Below are 25,453 nucleotides of genomic sequence, written 5' to 3' on the forward strand. Positions count from 1 at the left end.
GTGACCTGGATCAAGTTACCTACTTTTCTGCACCCCGGCTCCCCAACTGTGAAATGGGGATACAGTATAGAATTTACTTCAGAAGGTTACTGTGAAAACTCAATAAGGTATCTAGAGTGTTTAATAGCTGCACAGCATACATGTTCAATAAATACTAGCAGTTTTGTTAGCTAGTTTTCAAATGTGGAAACCAAGGGTCAGAGTTCTTGCCAAGATTACACAGTGAGTGGTTTGTCTCTGGAGCTCCCACTTTTCCCACTAACAAAGAGCTAACGGCCACCATCTGCTTGCCTTCAAGCAATTTTACAAAATCAAACATGAAGCCCCTTGGAGATAGTTAAAATATTAATTTTATATGTAAGCAAAACCCCCTCTTTAATTTTCCTCTTATCAATGCTTCTGGCAATTCTATGGGTTCAAACAATAATCTATGTAGTCAACGTATCTTTCTCAAATCCATGAGGCAAATTGGAAACAGAACTAACACTCATTAGAAGTATTGACTCTCATGTCACTTGGGCATTCAAGAGTGTTGTATTTACCATGAGCAATTAGCATCAAGTAAGCAATGTTTAAATCTGCATTTAAAAGTTTTCATTTCCATATCACAATAAATATCAATGTTATCTTTAAAAAAAAAAAAAATCCTTGGGCTGGAGATTATATCTCAGTTGGTAGAGTGCTTGCCTTGCATGCACAAGATCCTGGGTTCAATTCCCAGTACCACACCTCCCCCCGCCGCAAAAAAAAAAAAACTTTTTTAAAGGTTATGCCACTTAAAGTTTCATGTTAAATTTATAAGCATAACCTGATAAAATTTAAAACTAATGTATTGAGATACACTAAAATTTTAATTAGAATTTTAAAAATTCAAATAAACCTTTTTTGCCAATTTAGAAAAAATAAAACAGCAGACTCAGGAGTAGAAAAAGAAGTCTAGAATATTCAAGTTTAATATTTAATTCTAGAAATTCAAAGGCAGAGAGCACATGTTCTTGGGTATTTATAAATTATGACTTACATCCCACAAAGCTGAATAAATTGTAGTCCCTTCTGGCAAGACAAAGTTTTACATTACTATAATATTTAAAATAGTTTTTGAGAGTGTGAAAAAAATTAAAGATAACTTTAAAATGTAATTGCATGAAGTGAAATGTTTGTTTATAGCATTATATTAGAAATTGAATTTTTATATTTTCTATAGTAAGAACTGAGTCAAGGGACAAATGCTATCTTCTTTAATCTCTGCAATTTAATAAAGCAATTGTTACAAACTTCATTTTACACAGAAAACAAACACAAAAAGGTTAATCCACCTATCTAGGAGACAGAGCTGGTAAATGGATGGAACTAGGATTCAACTTCAGATGATTCTGACCCTCTAAACTGTTTTTATTTTCATATAGTGACATACCTGGACAATACTTATGAAATGGATTCTGCTAGTGATGAATTTGAGTTATACTGGGGAAACTGGATAAAAAGTTGTACTGGAAAACTGGATGAAAATTTATCAAATCAACAATGAAGAAATACTCACTGAGGGGAAATACATGTAGAGTACCTTTTTCCTTTTTGGTTATTACAAGTACAATTAAAATCCCAAGTTTTCTGTAGTGAATTTGTTGAAATCAGGTATGCAAATGATGGGAGAGATCCATCATCTTAAAATTTTGGATAAAAAAGCTACAAATGAAAATGATAAAAATAAAAAGTGATGTGAATGTGGATGTGGCTCAGTGGTAGAGTCTATCTCTGGGTTCAATCCCCAGTACCCCACCCCCAAAAAAGGGGACTATATTGATAAATAATGCAGCTATGTTAAATAATTAAAGCACTACATATCTATACTCTTTACTAACTCTGTCCTTTAAAATAGGCCTTTCCTCTCGTGTATATTCTCTCTCTCTCTTTTTTTCTTTTTTTTTTGGTCCTGGGGATTGAACCCAGGATACTTTACCCTTACCACTACATCCCTAGTCTTTTTTGTTTTTTTCTATTTTGAGACTGGGTCTCACTGCATTCCTGAGGGTCTTGCTAAATTGCTGAGACTGACCTCAGACTTGTGATCCTCCTGCCTCAGCTTCCCTAGTCACTGGGATTATAGGTGTGTACTCTGCTCCCAGCAGCACCTCTATATTAAATGTTAATATAAACATTTAATCATAATAACACTGAAGTTATGATTATAGTCTCTTTGAAGTCAGTCTGCCAGAGTTCAAATCAGAGTTCTGCTGCTTTCCAGCTGAGTGATATCAGGTGAAGTTGCTTTACTTCTTTCTTTTGTGCCTTCATTTCTCAATTTTGAAACAGGGACAATAATAGTAATACTCATCTCACAGGGTTGTTAAGAGGATTAAACAAAGTTAATATATATAACATATTTGGAACAATTTATGGATCAATAAAATGCTAGCTATTGCTATTCTTTTATCTTAAAAACACCCTAAATTTTCACTGTAGCTTGTTCACTAAGAACCGAGCTGCTTATTCTCTTTGGAAGGCATCTCTAGCAGTGAACTTTTATATATGAATGGCAGCAATCTTTCCCTTACTGTTACAAAATACATGAAATGAACAATTTACAGAGAGGAAAGGTTTATTTTTGTCACAGTTTGAGCTCTGTGGCAAGGGAACACATCATGGTGTAGAGTACATGCCAGAGCAAACCTGCTAACATGGCCAAAACATGTGAGAAAGAAAGAGGAAGGGGCTGAGATCTTACTATCCTTTTCAAGGTCATGCACCCAATGTCCAGAAGACCTCCCACCAGGCTTCACACCTTCCCAGTAGCATGACACTGTTAAAAATTATTTGGTTTTGGAACCCGATCCTTCTTGACATTTGTGATGGCAGTCTCCTGAACTTTTCCTTCCATTCACCTTTATTCTCCTTTCACAGGCTGGTCATATTAAACTGGGCTAATCTACCTACATCGAATAGCCATTAGCAAATAAAAGAGAGACACATGAGCATTCTAGCACTGTTCTGAGAGAAACTTCTCGGCTCTTCTCATTCTGTAGCTACCTTATGCTATGCTCCCCAACTTCTTTCTAGGGTCTTCTAGATTTCTTCCTTGTGTTTTTACCTCAAATTTCTTGTCCTTGGGATTAATGATTATTTTCCGTTTCTTTAGCATTCTGCTGGTCTCACCTAAGAAAGCATGTACACCTATCCTCTGAAGCAAATAACCATTGTTTTCCTTTCTTTCTCTTGCTCTTTAAACAGGATATCTCACTAAATTGCCTAGGCTGACCTCGAATTTGTGATACTCTTGCCTCAATTTCCCCAAGTAGCTGGGATTACAACATGCACCACTGCTAAATACAACTAAATTTGAAGTCATTTTTAAGTTAGAAAGATTAGTGTATTTAAAGATGGGTTCTCTACAATTAGACCAGAGTTTCAATAATCATTTTGCCAAAACCAACTTGGGCAATGACATTTCTCTGATCTTTCATATATGAAAAACTGATTATAACAGTTACTTTTGAGGGAGTAATCCTATAAATCATAAAGATGTAGGTAAAGAGCTTAGGTAAGTGTCTAACATATACTAAGCACTTAATAATAAATGTTACCTAATATTAAATTATTACTATTGCTTAGTAGTATGAGATTTAAAGCAAAATGCTGGGGATACCAAGGATATATGATATTGATTTTGCCCTCATGGAATTAATAATTTAAGAGCAGAGATCAAATGTTCGCAAGTACCAGGCACAGTGGCACATGCCTATAATCCCAGCAGCTTGGGTGGCTGAGGAAAGAGGATTGCGAGTTCAAAGCCAGGTACAGTGACTTACTGAGTCTCTAAGCATCTCGGTGAGACTCTGTCTCTAAATAAAATACAAAAAAGAGCTTGGGATGTGGCTCAATGGTTAAGTGTCCCTAAGTTCAATCCCTGGTACCAAAAAAAAAGTTTGTGAGGAAACTTAAAGATCTTATATAAATTGTACTGGAACTGTAGAATTACTACCACTTGGACTAAAAAAGAAATGGAGAGAGAGAGAATACAGAATGAAAAGAGGTCTTCAGACTCCCCGCCTTTTTTGGTAGGAAGCAGGTTGAGAAGGCTCCTCTATTCCAACTTAGTTTTCTTATGTAAGTAAGAGCCCCAATCAAGTTAGTAACAGGTACAAGGCTGGATTTTCGAACTGCTAGTGATCCTGTGCACCTCCTGTCCCCCGCTTTTGTAAATATGAATACTTACAGTAGCTATCCTATGCTTGTGCTTGAAGTCTACACTGGGGAGTGGGTGGCACTGACTAGTTCATGGAAGTTCAGATCTCAAGGAGCATGCCTAAGCAACACACCTAAGGAGCCTCACCTCAACTATACCTGGACCTGATTTGAATTATGAGATCCTGGACTTAAAGCTAATGCCATAATGGAATAAGACTTGGAGGTTTAAGGAAGAGGGGGATGATTATCTTTTCCAAGTGGGAGATGTAAACTGTTATGAGCAAATGGCAACAGAATACATCTTCCAGGATGTCATACAACAAGATCTCTCATCCCCCATGTTCTTACAGTTTAACGCTGACATTCCTCCTCCTACCCACAGGCAGATCCCAAATCTAGGCAGATCTCTGACTACAGGGGAAATGAAGCTATATGATTTCTAAGAAAACGTCTTAAAGGGCAAAACAATTCCTGATATTTTGGGATTCTCTTTTTAAATCAGCATTTTGCCTATGAGGAAGTACATGATGCATGGAAGCCACATGTTGGTGTTCTACATGATAGCCAACTGCAGCTAGCCTTAAAAATATCTCCAGGCACTACCGGACTGCAAAACTCAGGAGCACTCAACTAAGAACTGCTAAGATGAGGATACTAAACCCCAGAAACACTGAAGAAAATGAAAAAGAGTTGAATGCTATTGTTCTAAGCCAGTAAGTTTTGGGGTGATCTGTTACATAGCAATAGATAACCAGAACTTAAGGATAGAAGCAAGGGAAATTGACCATCAGCTAGATAAAACATGGAGCATGCAACTTTGTAGCTAATCTTTTGATTAATTCAGCACAAAGAACTGCTGAACTGCTTTTATCTATTTAGTTTTTTGTTTGATTTTTGCTTAGTCATATATTCATTAGCTTTTTAGTGAAGGTTCCTTCTAAAAAAGTTCTACTGTGCCTAGTTATGTAAGAAGGGACAAGTGAGATCAGTACCTTCACTGGTGGCAGACAAGTATGACAGTGACAGAAACCAGTCAACCTTGAACCTACAAAAGACACAACTGAAAAGGAATACAGAAATTAATATGGAATAGGTATATAAACAAAGTTCCTTGCCCAAAGAAGTGTCTAACTTGAACTTATAATTAAATTTCTGAATACGGAATTCTATTTAAAGTAACTTTCAACATAAAGTTGAAAATGCATATTAAAAATATGCAGACCCAGTTAAAATAAAATCATATCTCTAATACTTCTCTAAAAAATGATGTATTTATGAAAATTTTAACTCCTTTATAATGTCACTGAGAATAAGTTAGAGTTTTCTTTCTTTTGTTTTGTTTGAGGACATGGTTACTTACACATTTGGCCTTAAGCTTAAATATGTTAAAAAAAAAAAAAAAAAAGAGTGAATAATGACAACAGCCGAATCCTTAATAGAATACAAATAAGCCCCTATGCTTTTACATGTGAAATATTTCATAGGGTCATAGCTACTTCTCTTAATTGCTTATGATTATATCCAAGCAATCTGAAGGAACTTTTGACTTTTTAAAAGTAACTACAGTACCCATAGAATATGCTCCTATGGTGCAGATGGAATACTAACCAGGTACATACTGAAAATTTCAAAATACAGTACTTCTCTTAAATTGATGCAAAAGAGCCTGAAATAACTACCGACAGGCAAAGAAAGAGGAGGTCTAAAACAAAGTACCAATACCAACTCATATTATACTAGCAAATAAACAACTAGTCAATTTTTTAGGGGAAAACAAAACTTCTGGAAGCAAGTTATATAAAATTTAGTTTTATGACTGAAATATTCTGTTGTTAGTTTGTAGTAGAACCTGTTTAAATCCAAATGAAAGCGGATTTAGAATTTTCATATATTTCTAAAACAGCAGAAGCAGATTAACTGAAGCAGGGTGGAGGTCTAGGCCCAATATAGTCAGCATTCTTTACTCTTTCCTCCACACCATCTTGAACACCCACACCTCAACTGAAAGTTTCCACATGCCAAGTTCTAATATAGGAAGATTTCCCTTATACTTGGGTAGCCTCATCTTCATAATGAATAAATATAAATCTCACCAAGACACGTCTCAACGTAAAAAATGAAACTTTCAATGCAAAATATGAACAGGTAGAAGAAATAAGTGTAGAGGAAGCCTACTGAGATTATCAGCCCACTTGTGCAGTTACACACCCCACTATCAACCTCTAATATTCCAATTCTAGCTTCCTACAGTTCAGTCTTCCTCCTATCAGCATCCCTTCTCAACTCCTGCCTTTACTTTGGTCAATATGTCAGACAGCCTCAGGTCACATATGAAGAAGAATCCAGAGGATAGAGTGGGAGTTCATCATTGAGGATGGGTGAAGAGCTGTGGCATAATTTATTGGCTTTCAATGTACTTCAAGGAACTACAGTTTATGTTATGTCTGGTTGATTGGCTTTTAGATTAGATTATTCATCCAATTAATCTTCATGCAACAGGTACTAATTTCAAAGATTCCATAAGGTTTTTACACATGTTGAACATTTATACCATTTAATTACAATATTTAGTTCATTTATATTTAAATTAATTATTGATATTATTGGAAACAAAAAAGGAAAATCTTCATTTCAAATTCACTGAGTCTTCAACTTAACCACCACATAGGCAAGTTTTGTGTACAAATGTTGGTATTTAGGGTTGGGGTTGTGGCTCAGTGGTAGAGCACTTGCCTGGCATATGTGTGTGAACCCTGAGTTCAAATCTCAGCACCGCATATAAATAAATAAAGGTCCATCGATAACTAAAACTACAAAAAAATTTTTTTTTAATGTTGGCATTGTTTGAAATTGCAGATAATTGTAAAATTGTTCATTAAAAAATTATTTGAAATTCAGTACCTAAATGATGATATATTCAAATTTTACAATATTTTGTAGCCATTAAAGATTATGTATTGAAAAAAAAAAGATTCCAGCAAGGAACCTAAAGACTAACAGTGATAATAATAATGCAACCACATACAATCAACAAGAAATGTCAAAGCTGACATCCCTGTTTTATGTTTGTGCTTTTATCAGACACATCAGAAGGTAAAGAAACATATCTTAGAAGATTTTCCAAAAATTATCCCCCCAAATATGAACATAATTAAAATACAGAAATTAAAGGATGTGCTATTAATCATTGTAAATTTCCTTTGGATAATTTCTCCAATTATAATGGCATTTTACATCTTAGGGATGAGCATTAACTAAGAGCTAGTTATCTATGAATCCCCTAGGAAATTTGTGTTTCACTTTCTCTAGCATGCAGGCACGATGATAAATAAAGCAAATGCCTCTGGAGAAAGCTGTTTAATATACTCCTTATACAACCTTGCATCCCAACAGTGTACAGAAGTGCTTACATTTTAACTGATATTATCAAAAAGGTTTAAATAAAATCTGTATAAATCACTGCTGTTAATAAAAATATAATTTTCATTATTTATTTTTATTTATTTGTCTTAGCTCAACTATTAAGTGGAGGAAAATATAGCTATATGATGTCAAAAGTCAGAAATTGCATAAATTAAAAACAATAATAACCTAGTTTAAAGAGTACTTAGAAAATTTAAACTTATAGTTCCAGTTATATTCTTGTTAAGGGTAGGTATATAATAATTCTAAAAGGGTTATTTTGCCAAATGTTAGATAATTTCAGGGACTTCTGATATACAATACTTATTTCTACATAGAGTCTCTTCTACAGGGAATACACAGTCCTGAGCTGGACTTCAACCTTTTCATATTATTAGAAACACCCCTTGAGGGCTGATTGCATCATTTCTTGGTATGTACAGCTGGCTAGCCCATGAGAGTGCTAAGTTCTTTAGCGGCACAAGAGAATATTTCTCGAAATAGATGAAGCTAATCCTAGAGTACAGGGCACACTCTAACTTTAAACCTTCTAACTATTCTGTAAGAAGAAATGGCATTGATCATCTGGCTTTCTACCATATACTTACTGTACTCTGGCTATCTAATTTAGAACTGCTATGATCACCCTTATTCAGAACCTCTATCTGATCTTCCACCTATCCCCATTCAATCATTTTACTAGTGTTTAAACACCACTGATTTATTTAGTCATTTATTCCATCTGCATCATTAACAAATGTGATATTTAGTGGTTTTAGCATGTCCTAAAATAAGACTCAATGGCACAGACTTTCAATATCAATAAATAATAAATCATTAGGTATGATTAACCAGCTACAAAACAAAAGGCAAATTTAAATAAAAGAATATTGATTGTAAATAAAAAACAACTCCATAAACAAATAAGAGATTTGTCACCTTCAAGAAGTAATTTTCACATTATATTATATTACTTAATTCTGGTGTGATTTTCAAAGAGTACATAAATGGAGACATTTAATTTTGTCATCCAAAACTGTATTTTACTAAGTGAACACTAACACCTAAATACTCTAGAGGTGGCGGGAATAACTGGCAATATTCCACTGATATTTAGGAAGGTCTTTATTTCTTTTTCTTAAGTTACAAATGCCAAGAAACATAGATAAGAGCTTCAGATATGTAAAATATCTAGTTATTCTAAATATTAAGTCATAGTGATCTATCACCTTCAGTTAAAGATTCAAGTTAAAAAATAAATCAGATAATTCAGTCAGACTGATAAGTGAATGCCACATTTTGTCAGCTATTTTAATAAAGATTTTGTTATATATCACAATACAATTTGATATAAATGTTGTTAAATTTGTATTCATCAAACTGTAATAGATACACCATAAAAAGCTTTCACTAATAAAGTATCTGTCCATATATTATATTACCATATTAAGTATATGTAATCTCTTAAAAAAGAACCATTTGGGCTGAGGCTGTGGCTCAGCAGTAGCACACTTGCCTGACATGCATGAGGCACTAGGTTTGAGTCTCAGCACAGCATATAAATAAATAAAAAATAAAAGAGAGAGAATCGTTTGTCTAAATCTCTTCCAGTAAATCCCATATTTCCTCCTAGTAACTATTAGATACTTGATACAGAGAGATTAGGAATAAGTAATCTTGAATAATGTGACACCAAGAGCTATTTGGCAAATCACTAAAGGTTCCATCATCCTCTAGATATCAATGCCTTTTTCATTTCCTCAATCTCTTTATTCCTCTTTCTTCTTCTTCCTGACTTTCTTACTCTTTACCCATTCTTGTATTAACTCTCTGCAGTACCTCTCTTTTAAAACCTCTACACTAATTATCTAATGTTATAATGTAGTACCATCAGCACCTTTCAGTCCTAAAAGAATTAGCCCTGCATCACAGAGACTGCAGAACACTCATTCCATAAATATATACTGTCTACTATGTGTTATTACTTGTGCAAGGTTCTAGAAATAGAAAAATAGTTTCTGTTCCAGAGGCACTCAAAAACTTAGGTGATTATGAAATAAATTATAAAAATAAAATTATATACAAAATGGTGGCATGGAAAGTGAAGCAATGGTCTTTTCATTTATAAACAATAGGTCTTATTTTCTCTTACAAAGCAACTGATATACTTGATGATGGAAAGGGCAAGGGGTATGTATGTGGAAAGTCTGATGAAGAAGTTCAGCAATAGCTGAGGAATTGTGGGAACCCCAGCTAAAGTGTGGAGAAGTGGGGTCTAGTTATTAAGGGGGTAGAAAGGCCAAGGCTTAAAGAAAATATGTCCTACCTGAAATGCAAAAACTCCTACACTGATAAAAGAATTTTTATCAGTGGCTGAATCCCCTACATACTGCAGTTAAGTTCAGATACTGAAGAGTCACTTCTAAACTTCAATAGTCACAAGTTTTAAGGTCTTTATTGTCTATCCATTATCATGTCATTAATAAAATCTTTGTTTGAAGAACTAGCCTAAACTAAAGAAGTAGTGCTATCTTTGTCAAATGAAGGCTGACCTTTTCTAAAACCTCAAAACATATGGTTAAAAGTCAAAGAGTCTAATTTAATAAAATATTCTTTCAAATGCAAACTCCAACATCTTTGAAGCAGCCAAATCATTAGTTGTACTGAAAAGATGTGGTGATTATAGGGCTCCTTTTACCAGCAATCAGGTACGTGGCCTGTTCTTAAGTTAAAATTGGGCAACACGTGCAAGGTTCTGGGTTTAATCATAAGCAACCCACATACGCATGCACATGTGCGCACGTACACACACACACACACACACACAAAGGGGAGGTGAGCAAAAGAGTAATAAAAAATGTATTATAGAGACTTAAAAAGAAAATAGAAAGTACATGTAAACTATAATACATATACACGAACCAAAAAAACTTCATGACTACAATTGTTTCAGGAAAACAGCTCTATAAAATATTTCAAACCAGGGCTGGGATTGTGGCTCAGCGGTAGAGCGCTCGCCTAGCACAGGCGGGACCTGGGTTCGATCCTCAGCAACACATAAAAATAAAGGCATTGTGTTGTGTCCATCTACACCTAAAAAATAAATATTTTTTTGAAAAAAATATTTCAAACCAAAGCCACAGGAATGTGACAGCAGTTATTACAAAGTTGAAGATAAAAATCAATCCTTTTCCTTTCCTAAAACTAAGCAGAGGTTTCATTTTCCAGAACTATGATCAGGCCCATGCAACACATGATCATGTATATAACAGTCAATTCTCCAAATGTACCAGTCAGTACTCCACTTACTGCTACATTTAAATACAATCAAATAAAATGAAAAGAAAAAAGTTACCTAAACTTGAGATGCCTTCATATAAAATTATCCCCTCAAAATGTATCAAATTGAATTTTTAAAAAGTGCCAAGTTATAAACATTGATGTGGCTGTGTCCCTGTAGTATGCTGTTTTTAAGTCCTATGGGTATAGACAGAGGAGAGGGATAGCTGAGTCAAATGGTGGTTCCATTCCCAATTTTCCAAGAAATCTCCATACTGCTTTCCATATTGGCTGCAACAATTTGCAGTCCTACCAGCAGTGTATGACTGTACCTTTTTCTCCACATCCTTGCCAACACTTATTGTTGTTAGTATTCATAACAGCCGCCATTCTGACTGGAGTGAGATGAAATCACAATTCACAATAGCTAAACCGTGGAACCAACCTGATGTCCTTCAATTGATGAATGGATTAAAAAAATGTGGCGTATATGCACAATGGAATATTACTCAGCAATAAAAGAATAAAATCATGACATTTGCAGGTAAATGGATGGAATTAGAGAAGACTGGGGTAGGGAGAGGGAGCATAGGAGGAATAGATGAACTCTAGATAGGGCAGAGAGGTAGGAGGGGAAGGGAGCGGGCATAGGGTTAGAAATGATGGTGAAATGTGATTGATGGACATTATTATCCAAAGTACATGTATGAAGACACAAATTGGTGTGAATATATTCTGTATACAACCAGATATATGAAAATTTGTGCTCTATATGTGTAATAAGAATCATAATGCATTCCGCTGTCATATATAAATTTAAAATTTTTTTAAAAAAAGTGCCATATTATTTTTAAATAATAGTAATTCCCTCTCCCTCTTCACTAGCCTGCATGATACAAAATGTGAAACTAAGAAAAGATTATTTCAAACACTTCATCTAAAGCTACCTGAGTTAGAAATCTAAGAGTTCCTGACATTGGTTTAATTTTTAAAGCTGCATTTTTGTCAAACAAACTTAGGCATATTGTATATTTATTTATTTTTTATTCAAACTGCTGATTTTTTAAATAATTTCAACCTTATAAAGGTAAAACAAATACATTACAGAAACCTAGGCAGGTTGCAATTTCCCACCCTTACACTTCCTTCTTCCCTTAGCCTCTAAACTAGGAAGCTCATCATTTACTTCATGGACAAAAAATATACCTAAAATACTTACGTTGTTGCTTTGAGCAATAGCTTTCAAGGCAAAGCTGCACATATTTATAATGCCCCTCAGAGATGGATTAAAAGACCTCTTCTGTTAATTTTATGAAGCTGTCTAGTTTAATCACAAAACACATGTAGGCATTAAATGTTTTGGATAAAGGCACAAATAACAGACCTTCCTTATTTTTAGAATCTGTGATTCAATTCTCCAATTTTTTGTTTCATTCGAAATGAAACTTTATATAATAAGCAAAAGGCTTCTATGGTTTTAAGAGTTACTTGATCAATCCAGACATAAGTTTACTAAAATATAAACTGGTAGTACGACAGCACAGATCTAAAAAAATAAATCTTAAAACACTTTCATTTACGTAGAAGAAAAAAAAAAAAAAACCTGTCTACATTGCCCCCAATATTCTTTGGTGTTTAGATTAGAAAACCATTAACAAAAGTACGCACATTAATCCTCTGTAAAAGGAAAAGAAAAAATGGAAGTAATTTCTAAATCAACTGTAATTAAACTAATTAAGTTTCCTCCCCTACCCAAAAAATTTTAGGAAGCATAGGAATCAACAATATCCCCACCCTTTTTTAAGCTTTATAAAATTAGACATTCTGTTCCCAACTGTATAAGTAACTCTATAGACAACTCTGATCCACCAGTATTTTCAATCTTTTTTTTTTTTTTGGTGGTGTTGGGGATTGAACCCAGGGCCTTGTGCATGTGAGGCAAGCACTCTACCAACTGAGCTGTATCCCCAGCTTTTCAATCTTACCACAATCATGTTTATAATTTAATTTAAACTGAAATATAATTTAAACATTTCAAATTAAACATACAAGCTCTAAGAGGAAAAAATAAAACTAATAGCTATAAATATAATTTAAAAGTATTTTCACATACATCACCTCATACATTCCCCTACAGAAGGCATCAGGATTCTCATATAAAAAGGGAAGAACTACATGCCCAAAATCATATACAAAGGGATAAATCTGAACTGGAACCCTGCCAGGATATGGATATGAGGTGTCCACTAAAACTCAAGAATGAGACAACGCAAGGATGATGAGCGTTATAACCCAAACAGTGAATTAATCCCCTGATAGGGATTAACTGGGTGGTAACTGAAGGTAGGTAGGTTGTGTTTGGAAATGGTAGGTCACTGGGGGTGTGCCTCTTGAGTTTATATTTTGTCCCTGGTGAGCAGAGCTTTCTCTTGTTTCCTGGTTGCCATGTCCTGAGCTGCTTTCCTCCTCCACACCCTTTCGCCATGATGTTCTGACTCATCTTGGGCCCAAAACAATGGGTTGACTGAGACCTCTGAAACTGTAGTGCCAAACAAACTTTTCCTCCTCTGAAAGTGTTCTAGTCAGGTCTTTTGGTCACAGTGCCCCCCACCAAAAAAAAAAAAAACTGACTAAAACAAATACTAAGCTCTTAGTTTACCAAATATATTTTCACTCACTTTTTTAACTGAAAGACCTGCTTAACAATTTGCTTTCTCACTAAGTCCCAATATAATACTACATACGATCTACTATTTTTAAGATCAAAGGAAATACAACTGACATATATTCACTGAGCATCTATCTCAAAATCAAACAAAACTATGCCATTTTAATAAGCACAAAAATGCTAATGAATTTTCAGTTAATACAAAGTTAAATGTACTTTTCAATCTCAAATTTTAAATACATCCATATTTAGCCAAAATAAATTTTTTGAACTGTGTTTATTTTGATTTAATGATTCTGTTTCCTGAAAGATTTTAAGCACTACCTACACACTTGGTAAATAATTATTAACTTCTATTATTTTTTTATTTACATGCCTACTGTCTGAAGAGTTAAAAAAAATAACTAATTTTAGTACTTTCCTTTTGAATCAGTAAGATGAGCAAACTTTCTCATTCACAACACTCCCTGCTGGTAACTCTGGAGAAAACAGGTTATGATGCAACAGCTTCTATAAATGTGGTCCTTCACCACCTGCATACAAATCTCATGCCCCCCTGCTCACCCCAGGGAAGCCTTGTTAAAAATACAACTTCCCTGGGCTGGGGTTGTGGCTCAGTGGTAGAGTTCTTGCTTAGCATGCGTGAAACACTGGGTTTAATAATCCTCAGCACCACATTAAAATATATTGTGTCCATCTCCAACTAAAAAAATACAACTTCCCTGATGTACAAAATATTTGCAGGTATTTTTATTTCAATAAGTCTAGGGTAAAACCTAGAACTTTGCATTTTTGACAGGTTCCTGTACAAACAATATGAGAATTACTTGTTTGGTTATTAATTCCAACAATGTAATTTCAAAGCACAATAATCCTAAAATGCTCTAGGAAGATGTTATTATGCCTATTTTATAGATGAAACCTGAGGCTCAAAACAGCTTTAATGCCAGTTCACATGTTAAAAAATAGCCAAACCACCAATGTTACTTATCCCTGGGATAACATCATTGTATCAGCCTTATAATTCATGTTATTCTTTCTTTTTGATAACAGTTTATGTAAGTACATGCTATACCTTCTCAACCCTGGCTCCACAGCATCACTTGGAGAGTTGGTAGAAATGCCTATGCCTAGGGGCTGGGGTTGTAGCTCAGTAGTAGAGCCCTTGCCCATCATGTGTGAGTTCAATTCTTAGCATCACACAAAAATAAATAAATAAAATAAAAGTACTGTGTCCACCTACAACTAAAAAATTGGGGTGGGGGGAAGAAATGCATATGTCTAGTCCACTCTTGAGTTTCAGATTTAATACATGTAAAGGAGGGCCCAACCACTATTATAAAAAACAAAACAAAACAAAAAAACCTCCCAGCTAATCATAATCTGCCACAAGTCGGAAAACCACCTAGACTAGTAATGCTTTAGTGTGTACAGAATCACCTGGAGGACACAGAAGCTAGTTCCCATGCCTAGAGTTTTTGATTCAGTACATCTGGGAGAGCTTGAGAATCGGTTCTTTTAATGAAAGTATAGGAGAGACCACACTTTGAGAAACAGTGGATAACATATTGGATAGTGGTTCTCAACCTTGCTAATACATTAGAATCCCCTGAAGAAATTTTCAAAATCTTGTTAACCAGCACATCTCAGATCAATTACATCAGAATCTCCGGGACGAGGGACCCAAGGATCAATGTGTTTTAAAAATTCTAAAATTGAAACGGGGGAAGGTAGAGAGCTTGCCTAGTATGTGCAAGGTCCTGGGTTCAATCCCCAGTACTGCAATTAACCAAACAATAAAATTGAAAGGATCTACCTACATAACTTTGAAAGCTATTAACATGCATGTATAGTGATTTTCAAAGAGGGTAGTATAGTATGCAATATTTCTAAAGCTTTTTGGACCAGAAACACTTCTGTCCTGACATAATTTAGAGCTCTCAATGTATGAGAATTACTAGCCTAGAGGATAAAGAGGAACTGCTCTAAGACGGGGCTGTGGCTCAGTGGTAGAGTGTTTGCCTAGCATTCATGAGGCACTGGGTTCAACCCTCCACATCACATAAAAATAAATAAATAAAGGTATTGTGTCCATCTACAACTAAAAAATAAAAAAATTTTTAAAAAAGTAGAACTGCTCTCCTTGGTCTGTGAGACATTCTCCTCAAACCCTGATTCAGTTTCATCTTTTGCCAAACCTTGTCTCTCCGCTACAGCATATATCCCTATTGAAATACTAACAGCTCTTGACTGTTGTCAACAGCAGTACCCCTTTGTCCATGGTTTCACTTTCCACAGTTTGTTATCCAAGGTCAACTGTGGTCCAAAAACACAGTATGAGGGCTGGATCTGTAATTCAGTGGTAAAGTGCTTGCCTAGCATGTGTGAGATACTGGGTTTGATCCTCAGCAGTATATAAAACTAAATAAATTTAAAAAAAGGTATTGTGTCCAACTACAACTAAAAAACTTTTAAAAATTTAAAAAAATATGAAAACACACAATAATACATAATGTATTTTCAGAGTGAAAGAGAGACTACACATAACCCTTTATATCAATATATTGTGACAATTATTTTATTACTAGTTAGCATCGTTAATATTTTGGTGTGCCTAATTTGTAAATTAAACATCCTGATAAGTATGTATATATAGGAAAAAATGTGGTAAAATAGAGTTTGGTATTGTTTCTAGTTTCAGCCATCAGAAAACTAGTTGCTTCTCACACTATTTCAGTTTGTCATACTGAGAAAATGTACTGGAAGAATTAACCACATTAAAAAATACTAACATATTTGTTTTAAAAGTGCAATGAAGCTGCCAAAAAGTTGACATTTTTCTACTTAGATTAGCACTCCTTTAAATCAAATTAATAGAATATCTGTGGAACAAAAAAAGTGCAATGACAATTACCTTAATATATTGATTGTCCACTAGGTATCTGGTACTATTCTAGGAAATAGTTATATAATAAAGAATATAAAATTCATCATGAGGCTAACAATCTTACACATTTTTTCCTAGGAAGGAAAAAGGTGCAAACATTCTGAGGTCCAAACTAGAAACAGGGATTTGCTGTAGTGGAGGAAGAAGTTGAATCTAAAAGCCATCAGTTTATAAAATATGCTAGAAGAAGAATACAAGCAACTCAAGAAGTCTGATAACCCAGAAAAGAGAAACATAATACATAAATGAAACATAAAATTAATATAGTTTACCTCTGTATTCCTTCAAGAATATCCTTCACTGCTGCCATTAACTTTTGAAGATATATAAATGCTTCCTCAAAAGATGCTATTTTTGAAGTAGTCAGAGTTGAATTTGAGCCCAATCTTTGAAACACATCTGTACTAAAATTAAAAAAAAAAAAAAAGATACTTAATTCATATTCATTTAAGTAATTCAAGAATTTCCACTTGCAGTGTTTAAAATAAAGTAATAATATAAATTTCTCATAATTCAGATTATTTGTTAGAAATAAAATATGGTGACATGTGAAAATCTGGGCTGACATTTATGCAAGGGATCTAGGTCAGACACTATACAGAGCTAATCTAAAGTAACACTGTAAAAACTATGTGAATAATGTTTCATTCTAAGAGACCACAAAATATGAGAAGCAGGAATATTATCAACCTCCATTAAGTCACTAAGAACATAAGGATGAAGAAAATAGATATCAGATTACATATCTGTTGAAACTGGCAGTTTGTCCTAGTTAACTTCACTTCTAGAAATTTATCATAGTTATTCACAATTAGCCAACAATTAGTAATACCCTAAATGTCCAACATTATCATTATAAAAAGTGTTAAGCAAATAGTGAATCAACCACTTGATGAAATACCAAACTACTAAGATGTTGCTCTGCTCATGCCATATATAAAATACAAAAATTAAAATACAGGATTACAATGGTGTTCTCCCAAAATTCATATTTACCTAGAACCTCAGAATGTGACTTTATTTGAAATAAGGTCTTTACAGATATAATTAGTTAATTTAAAGTGAAGGCTAGATTAGAGTAGGCTGGCCCTAACCCTCTGTAAAAACAAAGACAGAGATTGGAGTGAAACATCTACAAGGCAAGCACTCCTGCCAAACACTAGAAGACTGGAGAAGTGAATAGAATAGATTCTTCCTCAGAAATTCCAGAATTAACTCAGCCAGATACTTGGATTTTCAATGTTGGCATCCAGAACTGTGAGCAAATAAATTTCTGTTATACTAAGCCACTCACTTAGTGGTAATTTGCTATGGAAGCCCGAAAGAAATTAATGTGCCTAAAACCAAAACAGAGTGTACATAATAAATTAACAAGGTTAACTATGGTAGCCTTTAGGTAGTAGCATTAAAGGAAATTTTCTCCCCTACTTTACAGTGCTTTCCAAAGTATAACTACGGTAAAATACACACAACATAAAATTCACTATTTTATTTTACTTTTAAATTTACTTGTTTAGCCAATCTAGGTGAGTCTTCACTAGTTTTGACATTCATACAACACACACAAAGCTATGCTTCTCATCAAGGTTTTAGGTCTGAATCACCTAGTGTTTTTTTTTTTTTTTAATAAATTATTCCTCTATTTTTAAAAAAACTTTATTTTATTTATTTATTTTTTATGTGGTGCTGAGGATCGAACCCAGAGCCTTACACGTGCAGGGCGAGCGCTTTACTGCTGAGCCATGACCCCAGTCTCATAGTGTTTTTCTTTTAATGCACGCTCAGTTTCACTTCAGTCCTACTGAATCAAAATTTCAAAGGATACAGCTTCAGCATACACACACACACACCCACACACCCACACACACATTTTAAAGTCTTTAGGTAATTCTGATATACATATCCCACTGAAGTTCACTATCTGTTTTTTTTAAGATTTTTTTTCTTTTTTTATACCTTTATTATATTCATTTATTTGTATGTGGTGCTGAGGATCAAACCCAGGGTCTCGCACGTACAAGGGGAGCGCTCTACCGCTAAGCCACAACCCCAGGCCCGAAGTTCACTATTTGTAACAAATCTATTTGACAAAAGGCAATCTAGTACATTAAACTCAAAACCCAAATTCTAACTATTCAATGAACAATAATAATAATTGAAAAATCTAGAAAAAGCAAGTTTACAACTCTAGAATTTAAAAATTCTTGGAAATTTAGTACCTGTTTTGATATATTGTAATCCAAAGATTCTCTAGGATAGACCATATTTCTTGATGCCTATTGGGTTGGGGAAGAGGAGAACTGGAGAAAACAGTGATTTCTTGGTTATGAGACTTCATCGAAGAACTATCTTCCTGTTTTTTACTCACTGCATTTTCTGAAGAATTTGGCGACCGTTTTGTTTTGACCTGGGGAAATAAGAATTTCATAAAATGTAGCTAGTCCTTCACTAGTAAAGGAAAAAAAAAAACGAAACAAAACAGAATGACAATTGTGCTTACAAACGTACTAGCTTTCTGGAAAATGCTGGCTATTCTTTTTCTTTTATTATGTACAGAATGTTCCCAGAAATTTATCAAAGTTAGAAAGCAAATTTTCCTTTTCCTTTTAAAGGATATTACCATTGTATTTATCATGGTGATCTTTCTTAGCTAACATTCTAATGTCAGTTTAAGAATGCTGTTTCAATACTTTTACACATGCTATTGAACTAGATAAAGGACACAAAAATAAATAGGTGGAATCAAGCTCCAAGCACCTTACAATCATGGAATAGGGGTTGGAGGGGGAGAACTAGAAAAAGCTGCAAAAGACTGTAAAACAAAAATTAAGATGTCATCTACCTCTGAGGAATGGTGAACCACCACTAAATGTTTCTAAAATTGGCAGTGATATATTCAGAGCTGTATTGTAATACATACTGAACAAAGAAGATGTAGACAAGAATACTGATTAGGCCAGGTATGGTGATGAACGCCTGTATCCCAATGGCTTGGAAGACTGAGGCAAGAGGATCCCAAATTCAAAGCCAACCTTAGTAACTTAGCGAGGCCCTGAGCAACTCAGCAAGACACTGTCTCTAAATAAAATATAAAAAAGGGATGGGGGATGTGGCTAGGAATCCCTGGATTCAATCCCCAGTACAAAAAAAAAAGAATATTAGTTAGGACACCACTGAATGATTCAAGAGAAAAGTTCTGGTAATTTCAATTATGTATAGGCAGTAGAATGGAAAAACTATATATGTGCAAGAAATATTTTAAAAGATTAGTCCAAAAGCTAGATTCAGGGAGTGAGGGAGACCCTAAGATTTTTTTTTTTTAACCTACATGTTTAAAAGAATAATAGTATCAATAATAGAAATTTAGGATGGCCATACATTTAGAAAAGTGTGCGTGCATGCACATATGCACTTTAAGTAGGTGGAACTTTCTTTTTTTTTAATATTTATTTTTTTAGTTGGATACAATATCATCTTTATTTTATTTATTTATTCATTTATTTTATGTGGTGCTGAGGATTGAACCCAGGGCCTCGAACATGCTAGGCGAGTGCTCTACCGCTGAGCCACAACCTCAGCCCGGAACCTTCTTGAATACTTCTCTGGAAGAATGTAATAACAGTTTTATTCAATGTAAAATTCAAACAAAAGTACTTTCAAGCAACACATCTAAGATGCATATAATGCAATTGATAGAAATGCTACTTTAATGTGCCTCATTCATTGCAATTTTAATAGCACATTAAACTATGCACTGCTGATAAGGGAAAATATAATGAACATACCATATATTGTAATGGGAAAGCAAGAAACCGTTTAATGTATATTTGTTCATGTTTTCAAACTAGGTGGGCTCCTATAGTAAAGTCAAGAAGAGTATCTGGTGGGGCTGGGGCTGGGGCTCAGTGGTAAAGCACTTGCCTGGCATGTGTGAGGTACTGGGTTAGATCTTCAGCACCACATAAAAATAAATAAAGATATTATGTCCATCTGCAACTAAAAAGTGTATTTGTTAAAAATTTAAACAAAAAAAAAGGAGAAGAAGAGTGTCTGCTTGAGGCTGGGGATATTGCTCAACAGTAGAGCATTTGCCTAACATGCATAGGGCCCTGGGTTTAATCCCCAGCACCACAAAACAAAACAACAACAGAAAATAAAAGATGTCTAACAGATAATTATATATGATCTGAGACTTAAAACATAGTTGAGAATCATTCTCATGAAGACTCAGAAGTAGATGAAATTATTGAGATATAATATTGCAAAAACAGAAGGTAATCAATAGGAAAAATGAAGGGGAAAAATGAGAACTAGCAAGCATAAATACGGAAGGAATCACATATATACAATAGCAACAGAAGCCAAGGTAAATAGAGAGGTTTCAGAAAGGAGACAGCACAGCAAATAACATGGCCAAGGACAAGAGGCCCTGGATTCAATTCTCAGCGAGGGGAGGAGAGGAGAAAAATTTTTTTAAAAAGCCAAGAGAATGAGAAAAAAATTTTGATTTAAAAATTGGTTTTTGATTTCTGTTCTACTATAACCTGCTTTATGAACTTCAATAAAATTACTCTATTTTCCAAGGTTAAGTTTCCATGTTGAAAAAAGGAAGATTTCAAAGGCTGATAAAATAAGTGTTATTTTTTTTGGTGGTAAGAGACTTGTAGAATAAATGTGTGTGCACGAGTATGTGCATATCCTTTTCCTAGTTTCACTTCATTTACATAAAAATCTGGAAATGATGTTAGTCCATTAAACTATTACGTTTCTCAGAAGCCTTTCAAGCAAACAAATATGGATATTTCTATTTTTTAAAAAAAATTCTACACTTGATAAATTAGAAGGTGGAATTCTCTCTCCCTTTTTTTTTAACCATTACTATATTGAGCTATCCTATCTTTGGAAGTATTCTACTGTTGCTGAAGTTACTGAGACATGACTAAAAATTTAACACATCTGATGCATTCTACAAAACAACTCCTACCGAACACATATTTTCTTTCTTTCTTTTTTTTTTTTTGGAGGGGACGGGCCAGGAATTGAACCTTTTTTATTTTTTTTGATTCAGAGATAAGTTCTCGCTAAATTGCTTAGACCTCACTAAGTTTGTTGAGGCTGACCTTGAATTCACAATCCTCCTGCCTCAGCCTCCCAAGCCACTGTGGTTACAGGCATGCACCTTTATGCTCGGCCTGAACATGAATTTTAAAGAATAAGCTAAGTCACAGTGTTCCTGGGCTTCCTTAGATAGTGAATTCTTTCTGACATGAAAATAAAGAAACAACACTTTACTTTTTGGTACTGAGGACTGAACCCAGGGACACTTCATCACTGAGCTATATCCTCAGCTCTTTTAATATTTTATTTTGAGACAAGATCTTGCTAAATTGCTGAGGCTGGCCTCAAATATGTGATCCTCCTACCTTAAGCTCTACAGTCATTAAGATTAAAGGCATGCACCACCAGGCCAAGCTTTAGGAACAACACTTTAAAGCTCTAATCCTGGAAACAACAGTTTCAAGCGATTGCACTAATGTCAAGTGTTAAGAAAGGAAATAATGAGGGTGTCACCTAGATTCTTCACTAGTCACCTTCATGAATTTTGCTAATGTAGAAACTGAAAATTCAAGAATGAATAACTTATGGTACAACAATTTAATAGTTTTACATATCCACTGGGCAAGGTATAGACAGCAGGCATGCAATTATAACTGACAATAAATTTTAATATCACATTTTGATGGTACTTCCCATTCTCCAGGCTTCCAACTGATAAGAGTTTGAAACTTTGAGAACATTATTTTCATCTCAATCAACCCTAATATTTTGTTTTATTCTCTAATTCAAAACCAACTAAGGGGCTGGGGCTGTAGCTCAGTGGTAAAGCACTTGCCTTGCATGTGTGAGGCACTGGGTTCGATTCTCGGCACCACATAAAAATAAATAAAGATACTGTGTGTTCATCTATAACTGAAAAATATTTTTTAAAAAAACTAAGCTTCTTAGTATCACTGCATTTGTTTCACTAAAAACATGATTTATGACTCAATTTTGTGATGGGAAGAGACATCTTTCCTGATACAATCCAAGTACAACAATCAAGATGTGACCCCTTAAATTCCCAAGTCTGTTCTTCCCTAATGGTTTAAAAAGTCAAACAAGCCATAAAAAAAATAAAAAACTACCAATGTTTTCGTTATATTAAACCAAAAGACCATTTTAAAAAAATTTCTACACTTGATAAATTAGGAGGTGGAATTTTTTTTTTTTTTAATCATTACTATATTGAGCTATTCTATCTTTGGAAGTAATCTACTGTTTCTGAAGTTACTGAGACATTACTAAAAATTTATCAAATCTGATGCATCTCTTAATATGTCCCTTAATTCTTTCCTCAAAAATGATCACATATTTCCTATTAGTTAATATGTATTTTTAAAAAGATGCTTCTTTTACTCCTTGAGTTATTTTATTAAATAGCAAGTAAATTCTTTTTTTCTCAGCAACTAAGATTAGTGTCATCTAATCCTACAATTATTTCATAGGTAGTGGGCCTATCTGACCATGAAAAATCAATGTGATAGCCAGAACTGGCGGCGCATGCCTGTAATCCCAGTGGCTCGGGAGGCTGAGATAGGAGGATCACGAGTTCAAAGCCAGCTTTGTCAATTGGGAGGTGCTAAGCAACTAAGTGAGACCCTGTCTCTAAATAAAATACAAAATAGGGCTGGGGATGTGGCTCAGTGGTTGAGTACCTCTACTTCAATCCCTGATACCCCCTCAAAAAAGAAAAAAAAAAAATCAGTGAGATAAACCCACCCAATTCAGTTCTGCAGTGAAAAAGGAGAACACGATATTTTGTATATATTTTATGTAATATAAAGTTCAACTTATATGCTACATAATATACAATTATAAAAGGTAATATTCTTATAGAAGATATATATTACGTTAAGTACATAGATATTACATTTTAATATATACATATTCTATAATATATAGTAGATAAAAGTTCCATTAATATATCCCCTAGTAGTTATGACACTGGGGTTTTATAAGCTGTTTCTGACACATAATATAACTCCCTGGGTTTTCTAATTTGAAATTAGAAGACTGAAGAAATAAGGTATTACTTGGGACAAAACTTACATAGTTAAGTTTAAATATCATAAAACAGTATCAGTAGGAGGGTAAATGCAAAAGAATCAAATGTTTTAAAAAAAATCACTTGTTTAAAAAAATTCATGTGGCTGAGTAGTATAGCACTTGCCTGACATGTATGAGGTCCTGAGTTTAATCCCCAGAAAAACACACACACACAAATTCATAGGTTAATTGGTGAAGTTTGAATAAGGTCTGCAGATTAGACAACTGTATTTATCAATGTTAATTTCCTGATTTATTAGCCTGTAACACGTAAGATTCTTTTTTTGTTTTTAAGTAATTGCACATAGAAATATTTCAAGGTAAAGGGGCATCATATCTTCAACAAATGATCAATATAATACAGCTTGGAGAAACCATATGGGTAGATATGTAGATTGACAGAGAAAACAACAGAGCAAATGTAATAAAATGTTAACATTTGGGGACTCAGGCTAAAGAATTTATTCAGGAATATTTTTGTATCACACTTGCAACTTTTTCTTAATTTTGCAATTATTTCTCAATAAAAAATAAAAAAGAATAGAACTGGACATCACTGGCAAAACCTTGCTATATAAAACTTAATAGATTCTTAGCATCTGCATGTTCAAAAACATCTCCTATTGGTTTTTAATGCATGTGAGATTCACTGGCTTAGGGCACTGGAAATAAATAGCGCAATAGCTTTCTTCTATCCATAAATGAGTTAATATAAAATACCAGCAACTGATGTGACACGTGACACTTCTTCAGTAAAAGGATGTGCATTTCAAAACTAATGATAAGAGTTGCTTATACCCAATTCAATTTACTTAATATTTATTTAATGGCTTTAGTATGTCAGCCTTAGTTAGAATTAAATTATCCTGTAACTACTGTTGTCTGCTAAACACATTTTTAGAACACATGACCAGCTACTTTAAATGGCATTCCCAAGCTATCTTACCTCTGTACATGTTTGGAGCAGTTTGTTCACTTCAGCAAAGGCCTGTGGAAGAATACCATCATAATTTGACCTTGTACTGAAAGCCTGTAACAAACTTTTAGAATCCTGAAGCAGGAATTTCACTGTTGTAAAATCCACTGCCTTATTAGCTGGTAAGAGAAATTTAAGAAAGAAAACCATGTAAGAGTGAGTATACAACACAAAATGACTCTGGACATTATGCTAATACTACTTTGAAATTTAAGAAGAGTATACATTTATATCTATATACCACTCCTAATCCATCCCTCTTATATAAAAAGCAACAATTAAATGTTTATACACAAAGTCCTTCAAGTTGACTGGTGTTCTGTATTCAGATTCCAGGAGTTCCCTCAACATGGTCCAACTTCAAAGTCAAAGTCAAATAAAAGAACATTACATTTTCAGAGAAAAGAAACAATCACTGAACAAGTTAAACCACAGATTTTCAAAACTGAAGCCATTTCACATTCAAATTATTATGAAGGGAAAAGGGGAGTCCCATCTTAATGGCAAACATGTAAATTACATGTGGTCCCTGTCATGATCAATTAATTATGTAGTGATTTACCTTCAAAATAAGAAACTTCATACTAAATGTATTGAAAATGTGTTATATTTTGGTGTGTACACCAAAATATCAGCAGAAAATAAAAATTTGGATATCAGCGAGAAGCAAAAGAAGCAAACAGTTTTTTTTCCTGTAAATTAAAGTAAGGTAGTCTACAAATAGTAATTTAAAGTACAACAATTTTCTTTTAAGGAGTTACAACTGCTTACATTAACTCTCAAACTAGCCAACATGATGGCACACACTTGCAATCCCAGCAACTCAAGAGGCTGAGGCAGAAAGACCACA

At 34.1% G+C, this 25,453-nt stretch overlaps 1 protein-coding gene across 13 annotated transcripts in view; it reads right to left on the reverse strand.

Annotated features, from left to right (window-relative positions):
* The window catches only part of Swt1 (SWT1 RNA endoribonuclease homolog), an 89,680-nt gene that overhangs the window by 16,884 nt on the left and 47,343 nt on the right, over positions 1–25,453 (reverse strand). For all 13 annotated transcript variants that reach the window (XM_027934882.2, XM_071600215.1, XM_027934881.2 and 10 more), the window contains 3 exons: positions 24,574–24,722; positions 18,701–18,888; positions 16,754–16,885 (listed from right to left, as the gene is read on the reverse strand). In XM_027934882.2, coding sequence (XP_027790683.1) covers positions 16,754–16,885; positions 18,701–18,888; positions 24,574–24,722 — 469 coding nt within the window. The remainder of the gene's footprint in view (positions 1–16,753; positions 16,886–18,700; positions 18,889–24,573; positions 24,723–25,453) is intronic.

This window comes from Marmota flaviventris, chromosome 12 (assembly GCF_047511675.1).
Source record: "Marmota flaviventris isolate mMarFla1 chromosome 12, mMarFla1.hap1, whole genome shotgun sequence".
NCBI lineage: Eukaryota > Metazoa > Chordata > Mammalia > Rodentia > Sciuridae > Marmota > Marmota flaviventris.